This window comes from Periplaneta americana, chromosome 6 (assembly GCF_040183065.1).
Source record: "Periplaneta americana isolate PAMFEO1 chromosome 6, P.americana_PAMFEO1_priV1, whole genome shotgun sequence".
NCBI lineage: Eukaryota > Metazoa > Arthropoda > Insecta > Blattodea > Blattidae > Periplaneta > Periplaneta americana.
This window is the reverse complement of record NC_091122.1, coordinates 136,574,598-136,589,135: the sequence shown is the minus strand read 5'-3', so window position 1 is coordinate 136,589,135 and position 14,538 is coordinate 136,574,598. Positions and strand designations below refer to the sequence as shown.

The 14,538-nt window shown below is 33.9% G+C and overlaps 2 protein-coding genes across 2 annotated transcripts in view; one reads left to right on the top strand and one right to left on the bottom strand.

Moving 5' to 3' along the window:
- Positions 1–14,538, top strand: part of LOC138701774 (uncharacterized) — a 233,051-nt gene that overhangs the window by 188,326 nt on the left and 30,187 nt on the right. The gene's annotated exons all lie outside the window — the stretch shown is intronic.
- LOC138701775 (galactokinase-like) lies at positions 301–14,511 on the bottom strand. The gene is made up of 8 exons (XM_069829025.1): positions 14,074–14,511; positions 9,620–9,806; positions 8,352–8,481; positions 7,758–7,883; positions 6,389–6,570; positions 5,802–5,949; positions 4,607–4,727; positions 301–4,358 (listed from the first exon to the last, which is right to left on the bottom strand). Exons 1-8 carry the CDS (start codon positions 14,236–14,238, stop codon positions 4,236–4,238), a joined length of 1,182 nt encoding a protein of 393 aa, XP_069685126.1. The 5' UTR covers positions 14,239–14,511; the 3' UTR covers positions 301–4,235.

Sequence of the window (14,538 nt, the reverse complement as noted above, 5' to 3'; positions counted from 1 at the left end):
ATTTATCAAATGAATCCATTAATAAATAATGGTAGATGTGCTAATCTTGAAAACATTAGATTCTATTATTGTACACAATCTTCCAGGCTAAGCTGCTTGCATACAGGGCCCTTTTGTAGACAAAAATGTGAAACATTGTGAAGGAAAAAAAATGCTTACTTAAGTGTGTTAGTGTATCAAAATTTTTTTTTTGTGTAAAAATGCATGATTCAACTGTGAACAAATTTATTATAATAAAACATGGGATATTTATAACAAATTATTTAAAACGTATTGATACTACAATATAAACTCCACAAGTAATCAATGAACTTCATTTTATTTTCCAAAATTACAGAGTCACTAGAAATCTAATGTACCGTATATTAGTGCTTCTTTATTTTCATCATTTTGTACCAATAATTTCCATATAATGATTAATGATTATAGTACACTGAGATTACTGCTAGTATAAAATAACATTTAGATGAAAGTAATTATATTTTTCTCTTAGTGTAATTGCTTCTGTTACAGTTCTAACATACAGATACATTATTGTGTAATAACTGTATCTTTGTAGTGCTGTTTCTGATTTATCAAAATATATATTTGTGAATATACAATATTTATTTATAAAAATATTATCTATTATATATTTTTTTTCTAATTTTATGAAAAACGTGTACAACATAATATGCAGAACTGAGTAGATTCGTAAGCTTCACAGTTTACCGAGTATTTTTTCCATAATATATTGAATTACTTCAGATTAATATTTACAGAGTGATAATACATATTTGAACAATTTGAATAACATTGTGCGTATAGAAATGTGCAATTGTAATACATTAGTTAGGGTTATCTTCAGGACTAGCAACTGTATACTACTTTATCAATAACATGAGCACTTCTGAAAAGTATTAACTGTAGAATTATATACTGCAATGTACAGTATGTGAACAAGCTTCATATAAAAATCATTTTCTGACATACACTTTACAGTGACATCTGATACGTGAAGTGTTTGTATTTAGTGTCATATTAAACTCAATACAGAATTCTACTTTTATTCTGTTATGAATTGAGTGAGACTTGCAAACTGTGATATCTCATTCCAGTATGCCAAAATAGTCTAATATTTAGTGGAAATATTTTACTTGTGGGAAAGTTTTGTTTACATTCAGTGCAATACTGTTATAGTAATGAATTATAAGGATTCTCTTGCTAGCTTGAACCTTACGCATACTTAATGCAGCATAACACTGGGAGCACCATTGTTGACATGTTTTTCACTCTGGAAACCTATTTTCAAACTCCAAGTGAGTCTTAAGAAAATTTTTATTTTTCTAATAGCCAAGATCATGAAATTTGTGGTGAGGGATGTTTCATACATTTATTCTCATTTATCTGGTATCAATCCATAAATTTGATATGATGTAATAGCAGCCCTATATTCAGGTATTGCTAGGCCCATGGACCCAAAAAAACTGTGTGCTCCTCGCTAATTAACTTATGCAAATCTTAGACATTTAGTAGTCAAACTGTAAAAAAAAGTGGCATATAACAACGATTTAACGTAATATGATACTATCTAAAGGAGTCATCAGCAAAGTAGGAAAATGTCGAAAATTTAATTTCGGCTCGATTTTTTCTTTCTTTCTTTATTTTTTTTATTTATTTTTTATTTTTTCAAAATTTTGTTGCTCCTACGAATTTTCCGCCCTAGGCATGAGTACATGTGGCCCATGTGTATCATATACATAGGCCTGTGTAGTAGTTGAACTGTTTGTAACATACTACTGTTCTCCATATCTAATTAACTTGCTGCTATGATAATAAAAACAGTGTTACGAAACATAATATATGCAATATACAGTACTATCACAATGATGCACGAAACATTAACGTATACAGTATAGCTGTCATAAATTAATAGGCCTACAGTTAGTTATGAAAGTCATCCCGACTTTGAGAAAGGAAATTCTTATCTGAAAATGTGCTACTGAAACAACAATTTTTGTTCCTCAAAACATGCTTCTGGTCATAAAATATCGTCATTTGTTTCATGATACATACTATGTTGTCTTCTCTTTTACTTAAAATGTTATTGATTTTGTGTGGTTTTGTTCACAACGTAACTTTGCAGTTATAATATTCGACATACATGAAGTTCACACAATCAGTTACTGTTTTCGAGAGATAATAATAATATAATAAATTGTAATGAATAAGGTTCGGATAAAGTAGCTGTATCAAGACAGGCTGTATAGGATAGGGTCTTGACTTGCTTCACACTAAGTAAACACTACCCCCTTCCAGTAGCTAAAACTCTACTTGCTGGGAAGAGCGCTCCCTACTCCCTATCTAAAACATCCGTGAATGGGTAGTACAGCCAATAGGACAGGAGTTCTCAAAATTTTTGGGTCCTTTCACACATTTTACACTTTCCTAATGACGCACCACACCTGGGGGGGGGGGAAATTGAAGTTCGATTTGGTGATGTTGATTTTTAAAGAAAATAATAGCTTACATTACTAGCTTGTGTTTTTTTAAATTTAAAGATACAACATTAGAATTATTTATATATATATATATATATATATATATATATATATATATATACATATACACGTACTCAAAATTTGCATGTAGCCTATACTCGTAGATTTTAGTTTCCCCATATAGCCGTGATGCTCCAGATAAAGACTGATGATGCACCAGAGCATTGCGACGCACAGTTTGAAAACCCCTACGATAGAAACTGAATATACGTCGTCACTACTGTTCGCTGGGGGACACGTGACAACTAGTTAATGTTTGTAAACAAAACGCATGGACCAAGAATGCCTATCCTGATATAAAAAAAAAGGTAAAGGTATCCCCGTGAAGGCACTTGGGGGGCATGGAGGTAGAGCTCTATGCTTTCCATGACCTCAGCACTAGAATGAGGTGGTGTGGTCGGCACCACGCTCTGACCGCCTTTTACCCCCGGGAAAGACCCGGTACTCAATTTTATAGGAGGCTGAGTGAACCTCGGGGCCGTTCTGAAAGTTTGGCAATGAGAAAAAATCCTGTCACCACCTGGGATCGAACCCCGGACCTTCCAGTCCGTAGCCAGCTGCTCTACCAACTGAGCTACCCGGCTGCTGCCTATCCTGATATAGCTACTTTATCCGAATCTTAATGATGAACAAGCCAAAACTTTAGAATTTGTCACCTGCTGACGCTACTATGTGTTCTCTGTCTCAATATCTAGCCTTTGATACATACCACCATTTTGTGTTGGTTTGTGAAAACAATTTTGAATTGTTCTGTATAGGTCATGCCAAAATAATCAAAAGTTTTGGCTTTTCTATCTTGGGGACATACACAAGTGCGGTTACAATCATAAAAAATGGAGAGAGAATATCCAAAAAATTTACAAATTTCCACTTCAAAATGTGAAGCTCTTAACTACAAAGAAAGTGAAGTCATAGGAAAAGATACCAAAACCACATGCTGCCATATGTAGAATTATTTTACACTGCTTATGACTCTAGAATTAAACAATATTAATTCATGAGACTAGGAACTGTGACTTGCTGCTACAACTCAGTCTTAAATGAACAGTGTCACTAAGCCTTAGAATTTATTTTCTATTGTTGTGCACTTAATCATAAACGTTCTGACTAACAAAATGGCACAAGTAAATTTCAGAATGGCAGTGTATGTATTGAGCTGTATTTAGGACGAGATTAAGATAAAGTGAAAATAATGTTCATTTAAAGGAACTTGTATTTTTCTATGAGCAGTGCTACAAATGTAGCAAGAGATAAAAATAATCTCCTTGTACCATTTTTTGATTGCTGGAATCAATATTGAATGAAATTCTTTGGTTGTATTTCAGTTTAAAAAATAATCTTTCATGTATCTTACTAATATTGTTAGACTGATTAAGCTAAAAAAATCATTCTTGATTACCCACTTTTATATAACTAATCATCTGTTAAATTTGTTAAATTAACCACTTCTTAACTTTACTGTATTAATATTGAAATTATTACTTTTTTTTTAAATATTAACACAGTAAGGTTAAATAGTTGTTACTTCAACAAATTTAGCAGTTCATTAGTGCTAAAAAAAGTTGAAAATGCACTAATAGCTAATAAAATGGTATTGATACAAGATACTTTGATTGATACCCTACATATACTATATTCCTTAAAATAAAGCTCATATTTTCTCTTTGGCGCAAACAATTTTATGCTAGTTCAGAGTTACTTACGAGGCAAAGTTAAAATTCTAGTACCTTCAGATGGTTCAGCTACATAGAATACAGGATTTCCCTTGTATTTCTTCTTCATATGTGCAATAACTTTATCCGAAAGATCTTTAGGAGCCTGTAATAAATTAAAATATGTAAAAAATATTTACAATTTTTCAATTAAAAAGAAATGACATTGTATGGCCTATTAAGTTATTATATATCACTGTATGGTCTTCAAATAATGTATTTGTAGTAGAAAAACAATACAAACTGCATAGCCATCCTATACATCCTCAAGCACAACGCCATTCACAAGAAACAGAGTTTCTAATTCCCGAAATTCTGTGTAAACAGCTATTCTTGCTATATGCAGTGACTTACCAATGTGACAGTGCAGCCTCCAAAACCCCCACCAGTCATACGAGAACCAAGAACACCATCAACTTCCAAAGCTGCAGCAACTAAGTCATCAAGCTCTGTGCAGGATACTTCGTAATCTTGCCTGTTAAATAACGTTGAAGTTTAGTACTTTCTGTATCAGTGAATTGTAATTGTAGCAAGATGGGAGCTTTTAATTCAAATAAAACTGTTACAGTACTATTAAACTGAGGTAACTGGTGCTCTCAATGAGGTAAATTCGGAACATACGAACTGTTTGTAATAATATACCGTACAATTATTCAGCATTCTTATATAATGGCATAAAAGTATTTGGGTAAAAATTAATGAATATTGGAAGAAATGCATTGTTACAAACTAAAGAATTGAAGGAACTGCTATGGAGATAAAGTTGAAATTGAAAAATCTTTATCCGAATGTAGAAGAAATACATTACAGTGACAATAATTTGTCACATTTTGTCTTGTCACCCCTTGCATAATCCATTTAATACGGACATGCGGAAACTCTGGCCTAAGAGTTGTAAAAGGCCGATGACAAGAATCTATTATGGCCTGCTAGCAGATAAAGAACATTATTACTGATGCTAATCGAAAAGGGGGGTGGAGAAATATATGCAAATGAGTGCTTTTTAATTTTCAAATAGATATTTCCTCCAGTTTTTAAATACAGATTTCCTCCAATTTGATAAAATACAATAGAAGCACCAAGACGCACCTTTAGTAGAGGGAATATATCTAGTGTACAATTAAATTTTGTTGAATCATCGGGATAAAGGACCAGCATCAATCTCATTAAAAATGAGGTTAAGTTGTATGTTCCTTAAAAGTAATTTGTTTCAATATTGTTTAATAACTGAAACAGATCAAAGGTGTAAGTCTTGCCAAGGAGAAAGAAGTTTTAGTGGGTAGTAAAAGAAGTTTCTCCACCCTTACCTAGTTTTAAAAATTTTCGAAAGTAATTGTAATCATTACCATATAGTAAACTAAGGATGAAATGTATGGCCTACACAGCACTGTTTATTTTTGTGATGAATCTGCATAAGAAATTTCGAAAACATTGATAAAATTGCATTCATTTTTGCTTATTTCATTAGGCTAAATAAGTATCTTGACCCCACCATTCTTAGTATCAGAATTCTGTTTAGAATAATTAACAACTGGCAGTGTGTACTAACTTCAAAGAATTGTGGCTTTCGACCATGAGTGTCCCAAACTTTGCTATATTTCCTTCCTGGAGTGCCTTTGCTGCATCTTCAGTTCGTTTGTTCTCAGTGACTACATGCCTTGCACGTTTATGAAGTACTTCGTCTACAGGTTTCAGACCTGCAGAAACAAAAAAGAAGAATCAAATTACAAACATTTTGATACATGAAAAGGGAGTACACAGGTAGTAGGCCTATATGGACTTTTTTTACTAATATATTCTAAACATTTATCACAATCAGTTTTATGTTCGGAGAATAATTAATTTTTGACAATTGAGAGACCAAAAGCTTGCACTACATTTCTTTTATTTCTTGATTTTTCTTATTTTGTATTACGTTAATACAATTTTCAATAAGATTTCGTGTACTGAAGTACTATAGACTGACTCTGCATTGTTTCATACAGAATTTAAATTAAGATGATTTCATGGAAATGAAACAAACCACATAAAGCAAATAACTGAACTAAATAATAAAATTCCAGTACAATGGCTCAGATTAAGGTGATTTCAAATAATACAGTACTTTGCGATCAAATATATATTTAAGTTTCTTACGTTCAACTTCGTCTTCTGTTACGTCACGCAAGCTGGACTTTCCCAGTGCCTTTGCAGCTTTCTCACACTGTTCCCTTCGTTCGGCATATGCACTGGTAGCCAAACTGCGTTTTACATTGGAGTTAGTGATGATGACAGCAATATTTGGGTCTTTAATTGGAACTGCTGTTTCTTTCATTGACCTTGATAAAAAAATATGATTATGTTGAAGTTATATATTTTGCATTTGATACAAGCCTCTATTTGTGTACGATATTATAATATGACAAAAAAAATTATATTTAATAGATATTGTAAAATTTGAATATCACTATACTGGCTGCATCTTCTGGGCTAATAAATAATTATTCTGTCTAAAGGACCCAGCACAATAGAATCATCTGAGGTGAAAAGTGATATGCTCCTCAAGCTGGATTCATTAAACAGTTTCAAAATGTAAATGGTAAAAAATTCCTGTTTCATTAGAACGTGGTTGAAACACCCATAAGATACACCACAATACAATCATCGTGAAAACCTAAAGCTTCGAAGTAGTAAATATGTTAATGAGTAGGAAAATAAAATATTAATTAAAGACTAGTCAACAAAGACTTGAAAAAGGCAAGTATCCCACCCCCTTAAAACAGGACTTTTGAGCAAGAAGGAAAAACTGCGTGTAAACTTAGGAGAGTAAACTTGGAATGTTTGACATTATAAGAAGTGCTAGTAACCCTTCTACGTATAAAAATATACAGTTTTATATATGTCAGGAATGAAAATTCATATTACTTTCAAAGTACAAATTTATATGAAAAAGTAATATCGGAAGATAAAGGGAATAATAGAATTACTTATGTCTGAATAGGTTTCTTTTACTTCATAAAACGTCAGAGCAAATAGTAGTAGTGGCATTAATGATTATGACCATCATCATCTTATCTTTTCATATCTGTGAATTTGTTATTTTAAAGTTCAGAAATAGGTTATGAGTATGAAAATGCATGTCTCTTAACATTATCTACACTCCCAATGCAAATGGTCCTTAGTAACTGATTGGTTGTTGGCATTCATTATCTGTGGTACTATGGCCCATTGAGTTTGGCCTTGACCTCCTTTAGAACAGCTGATCAGTAATTTTTTTCCAGTGCTGTCGTCTCCTTTTTCATTCCTGCTTTAGCAAGATCATGCTGGACATCATAGAGTGGTCCAGCCATCGTAATTTAAGTCTTAAAACTCTTCTTTTACCACCTAGTTTTGTATCTAACAGCATTTTGGGTATTCTATTACCGTCCATCCTTATTATGTGGCCCAACCACTCTATTTTCGAACACAATTTACAATGTACAGAGATGTCTAGTTCTATATTTTAAGGCACTGAAAACAACTTTACCGACAGTCAATGAGCAAGGCACATCCTGATTTTCCCATTACAGAGATGAATTGGTCCATAATTCCACAAGGCATACCAGCAAATTCATGTTCTGCCTTCTGGCAAAGAAGAGCCTTTTCTTTTTTTCTGAAACAAAACATGTTGAGCACTTAAAAAAAAAAAAAATTACAAGAAAATTAATACCTGTTATTACTAAATAAAATTGTTATGTAGAGTGAAAATAACAATTAATTATGATTTTATTAGTGATTTCAGAAGAAAGAAAAGAACTGTCAAGTGCTCTATGTGTGTGTGTTTAGGCTTATTCACGCCAACCGAACAAACATAGTATCCTGGCCATAATACATTACATTGTAAAGTTAATAACTATAAAAGTTAATTGAAAATTGATGAAAAAAGTTCAAATATTCATATGAACAGATTTGATTAAAGACCATTCACCTAATAGCTGATACAGCATCGTTAAATAACCAACTAAGAAAAAAAAAGACCATTCATGACAGGAAATATATTTAAAAGTAGTCCCAAACTGTAATTAATCTCTTTTCAGCATTCTTTGGGACTAAAGATAAATTGTAAGTTTTGGTTACTTACGTGGTACTTGTGTCTTGAGTTATAGCTTCTAGGAAAGTGTATGTAGCTACTTCAAGAGATGCACTGCTAGACACACCTCCACCAATTGGGACATTAGTCAAAATTACTGCATCAAATCCAACAACTGTGCCTGTGTTAAAAAAAAAAAAAGATTAACTCAATGTGTATTCCTCTCATCTTCTTTTCTTCTTCCACACGATATAAACCCTTGTTAGTAACTTGTTCTAGCTTCATAGAGTTGTTATGTTCATCATATTCTTCCTTCCAACTATGGAATTATTGTAATAATAGTTTCGATATCCGACTATAATCTGTTCTTTTAAGATTCTCCATCCATTTTTCTCTGTTTGTAATTATATCACAGAAGTTTTCAATTCTTAGTTCTTTCTTACGTGAATACTGATAGTTATAAAATTATTTTAAAAATATATTCCTTCAGTAAACATAATTCGGTTTGAATACAATTTCTCGTATGTAAATCACCTAAAATGTGGAGCAGTTTTTAAGCATGTAGGCCTATATGCAAGTGGTTATTAGAGGAGAAAAATTCGCTCCTGTGCCGGGATCGAACCCGGGTTCTTGGTTCTACGTACTAAGCGCTCTAACCACTGAGTTACGTCGAGTTCAATCTTCTAATAACCATTGTTACCATAAAAGATAACAGATAAATTCTGTAGGACCAAAAATTAATAATAATAATAATAATAATAATAATAATCCGTGGCGCTACAGCCCACAAAGGGGCAAGACTGACCAGCCGGCTGCTGGCCTCACAGCCACATGCCGAAGCAGAGGTGGACGGTCATCCAACCAGAATGGAGGTATCATGTGGTTAACACTATGAGCCCCCCAGCCATTATATAGCTGGTTTGCGTAACCGGATTTCACTACCTATCATAGCTCCCCAAGTGCATCACGATGCTGGGTGGGCACCAGTCCCATATACTGGCGGAAATTTCATGAGAAAATTTCTTTCCCCATGAGGACTCGAACCAGCACGCATTCTGTAATGCGAGTCCTAGGTAGGCTTGCCTTAGACCACGACGCCACAGCACGGGACCCAAGAATTAATCTTTACCCTTATACACATGCTAGTATTATAAGGATGTTTCCTGTGACTGAACTACGGATACAGTATATCGCCAACTAATTTGTATTTTATAATAATTGTAGTTGAAACTCTTAATTTATAGAGAACTTGTTTTAAACCATCATTTGATTTGTAACAGAACAGTTATTTCTGTATCCGTAATTATCAAATTACCAACCTTTGAAGTTCTGTACAACTCCTTTTACATAGTTGGCCCATTTTGGTCTTCCTGGTTTAAGTGGTTCCTTTGAAGGCACTGGAAATTCTACCATGATAGGACTATCAGCTTCCTTTGCTCCCGATACAACAACACATTTATCAGAACCATTCTTCTTGCCAACTATCACAGTCACCAGTGGAAGGGCCTGATAAAAATTATATAATTTAATTTAAGAACAAAATATATCTTGTAAAAATCGTAACAATTTTACGATCAATAAATACTGATCAAAAACTTATAAATCAATATGCTGATGAAAGCAAATAATTCATTAGTTGCCATTAAAGCAGAATTGTTACCTAGTTGGAGGAAATTGTCTCTAGTAGAGCTGAAGAAAAAATCTTCTGTTTTCTCCGCAAGAAAATTAAAATAAATTGATAAAAATGGTATGCATAATCTTCATTTGTATCCTAGTAACTCTCCTGAAGAACTACATTAGAGGAGGAAAATCTCCTTTTTCCCTCTACTAATTACCAACATAACATGAGAGAGATCCTGTACCTATGAAGTGTTACATTGGTAACAGTTGGGGGAGTGAACTACAACAGTGCATTGGGATATACAGGTATCAAACGATTTTTATACTTACTTACTTACAAATGGCTTTAAGGAACCTGGAGGTTCATTGCACCCTCACATAAGCCTGCCATCAGTCCCTATCCTGAGCAAAATTAATCCAATCCCTACCATTATACTGAAAGTATTTGTGGTTGCTAACTAAAACTACAAGTTTATCACTAACTTCTATATTGTACATCTCAAAGAAGCCAGTGAAGAAAAAAAAGTGCTTCCTTTAGTAAGTGTAGCTTCCCTGAGAATTACCTGTATCCCTATCTTATTTTCCATTAGTATCACATATAAAAAGTAAACCCATGGCGCTACAGCCCTGAAGGGCCAAGACGGACCACCTGGCTGCTGGCCTCACGTCCACATGCCGAAGCAGAGGTGGACGATCATCCAACCAGTATGGCGATATCGTGTGGTAGCACGATGATCTCCCCAGCTGTTATAGCTGGTTTGCAAAACCGAATTTTTGCTACCTATCGTAGCTCCCCAAGTGCATCATGATGCTGGATGGGCACCAGCGCGCATTTCGTAATGCAAGTCCTAGGCAGGATGCCTTAGACCGCGACACCACGGTGCGGGACAGTATCACATATAAAAACATGATTATGTAATGTAAATTAATTACTGTTTATGCAGAGAATATTAAAAACAAAATTTGTAATTTTCTTTGTTGTTGCCAAGAATATAGACCATTTAGCATCAAAGCATTTCCACAGTGCGGCAAACAAGGAGGTAGGTCTGCATTGCACTCTTGATTTACTGGCGAAACACCTCTTCCGTTTTGGGATATTGGAGACACCATCCTGCAAACTGTGTAGGCCTAACTCTAATATAGAGATGAATCAACATCACCTTTCAGTATGTCCTGGTGTGCAGCCACTCACAGGAGTGGAAAACTATTGGAAAGCCAGGAAGATGTTTTTCTATAAAATTGTTTCTTAATGTTTGTTCATTTGTTGTTTTCTTTATGGGTTAATGATTCTATAATCAATTTACCAGCCATTAGATAAATAAATGAAATAAAATAAATATTGAAAACAAACGATTGTGTTCGTATATTTACATAAAATCCAAACTTTTATAGTAACTCGGGAATGGAAGTACTTGAAACCTCTACTCTTAACAATGTAGACAATAATAAACCGACAGTTAAGCTTAATTAAGTAGTCAGAATTACAAAACGCTGATTCTTTAATCTGGTGTAAAGTTGCTAAATATGAACGTTACTTCAAAGTAGAACCATTTTTATTTGTCTCGTCAGCTCAGAGAATTGGTCATAAATTATGTGGTCTTACTCTTTGTTGATTAAGAACATGAATTGGGAATTTATACACGTAGCCTACCTGTAGGAGTGTACAACAAACTGCGGTAAGTAGGCCTGCATGTTATCAGTCAAACATTTTAATCCATTCATTAATTCATTATACTAACGTTATTTGATTAGACAATATAACAGCTTCTATGATCAGTTTGTAGACAAGATATTAAAAATTCCAAAAGCAATAACTTTTTCATAAGTAACTTAATTCAACACATTTTTTATATTACAACTATAATATAAATCTATGTACTGTACCAAATAATACCTACTGACGGGTAAAAAGACAGTTCAAAACTACAAATTTGGGCTGTGCATCCCTGTTTGGAAACTTGCAGTCTGTACTTACAAAATCATTTTTATCTATCTTAGATAATCTTTGATTAACTCTTTATCTGTTATCAGTAAAAATATTACGCTCATAAGATCGATCATATATTGCTACATGGTTTACTTTGGGGCTAGTTTCTGTAGTGTAAAAATATATAGATATAGCACAATATGAAACTTATCAGGTTCTCGTTAATCTTAGGATTAATCACTCGAGTATTATTTTAGATAGTTTATCTTTAATTGGCTATAAGGAAAGTCTGCTTACACATCACATACCAGAATAAATTATACATCCCAAAGAGATGAAATTAAAAGGAAGTAATTTTAACAAAACTGATTTTAACTATGATAAACTATGAAAATCGCTTACTACTACATATTAAGAATAGAATAGCGTATAGTATATTGAAACACTTTACAATAGGCAGCTACACAATATCAATTGTTGTTTAGTCAACTGTTCGAAGACAGGTTTGAACCTCATAGTGAAAACAATAAGGTATCACTCATGAAGCAACTAAGCCAGGAGATAATGGAGTAGTGTGACCAGCTCCTTTACTCAACAATATCAATTACCACGGGAATCTAAATTAAGAGTGTGAAATCCCGGAATCCCCCCACACTACACACGGAAGAGAAAACGTATTTAAATAATTTCAAATTTCTTTGTCTCATATCACTTAAATAATCTCATCTAACTCTTAAAGAATCCGGTGTGTGCCTGTGTGATATGGGAGATATCGAAGACTGCCAATATGAGAATTGCGATTTTGAAACGAAATGTAATTATAACAGTAATTTATGGCACATATAATCTGTATTAGATTGTACAGAGAATAAATAAATACAATACACCAAATTTACAAGTGGAAGATTCTTTTGCTTTGCAAGTTAATTAGGCTGCAAACATAAATAAACACCGTGAATAAAAACATACCAGTACTTATAGCTACTTTTAGAGGTTTTAATTTCATCTTGTATTACCTTAATACATAGGTACCTAATTAACAGCCTAAGAAATAAATATTTTGTTACAAAAGAAGAGAAGAACAATGACATTTATAAAAATCTTATTTTATTATATTCTGACTAGTTTAATTTCGGTACCGTACTAGAGACCATTATATTTATATGAAGGGTTTTTCGTCTACCGCTGTGGAGTAACGGTTAGTGCGTGTGGCCGTGGAACGAGCCAGGCCCGGGTTCAAGTCCTAGTTGGGACAAGTTACCTGGTTGGAGTTTTCTTTCGGGGTTTTCCCTCAACCAATTGAAGTTGGGTAACTTACGACGTTGGACCTCGGACTCATTTCGCCATCATTAATTCACATCATCATCATCATCCATACGATAGCCCAGGTTAAGTTCACGATGCGGCGTGCTGTACTTGTACATGAGCGCGGCCGTTCGGCTACCCAATCATTCACAGAATAAGTGGTAAGCACAATAAGCCTCAGGCTGCAGTGCAAGTCTTCGAGTCCCTCCTCCGTACAAAGTAAAAAAAAAATGTTCTTCGCGACTCAGCTTTTAATCTGTCTATTTTCGGTATAGGAAAGTAATTCAGTGGAACATCCGTAATCTGGGGTTATCACGCAGTTTACCTTCACACATTATAATTCCAAGTGCGATTCGAACTCGTGATTGTCGCTTCCATGCCATGCAAAGCTGTGAAATACACTGTGATAATACTGTCAGGATGTGATCTGTGGTCAGGATGAATGTGTTCTGTAATATATGTTGTAGCTACTCTAATATAAATTAATTTAAATATCTAGGTACTTATTTGCTATGAATGCTCTGTCGTATGTATTTTACTTAACATTTCGGTACGACTATTTGATGCTGTACGACTTTAAAGTGTTTCAAAATTCAATAGGAAATCTCGCTATATCTCGCAGCTATATTAAAGAGGATGTATCCCAGTAGGCCTATAGATGTAGACTCGTACGGAATAATCAGTCATATAAAATCTATCGATAGTAATAAAATAATCATTCTGTATTAAGTAAAACGTCACTGACTTAAGAAATGTTCAGATTTTAATTAGCGCTCACGTGGATATTTCTGCCTAACATCAAAGTATCAGTTTTCCTCATGCTACGTGTCATACAAAGCTGAAATTCTTATGTGTATGTTCTATTTTATTTAATATTAGTATAAGATAATAAACAGACTGTAAAGTTAAAAGTTAACTTACCATAGGAAGTACAAAACCATCATTGTAATCTGTGTGGTCTCCTATTAAATTTACCCTTCCCGGTGCGCATGCTGCTACATTTGGAATTTCACCTTTAAAATTTTTTGTAAACATGTCCACAGCTTCTGCTATTAAATCCATTTCTGTGCCAAGATCACAAGCCATATTATTTCTTTATTATAACGTTCACAATACTGTACCCAACGCAATATCAATACTGTATTGTCGAGGAGCAAATATGATGTTCCAGTGGTGGATTTTGAACGATACTAATTTCAGTATGCACCGTTGCCACATGAACGTTACTTATGTGCCGGCATTGAGGAATGTAAGGCATTAATAAGGTGATAACATTATCTTTCTTCGTGAAGGATATAGAGAGGTCATGTAGTGTTACGGGGTGTACAAAAGACGAGTGTTGTCGCCGGGAACTTGATAGCTGCTGTGGGAAATTTTAAACTTAGC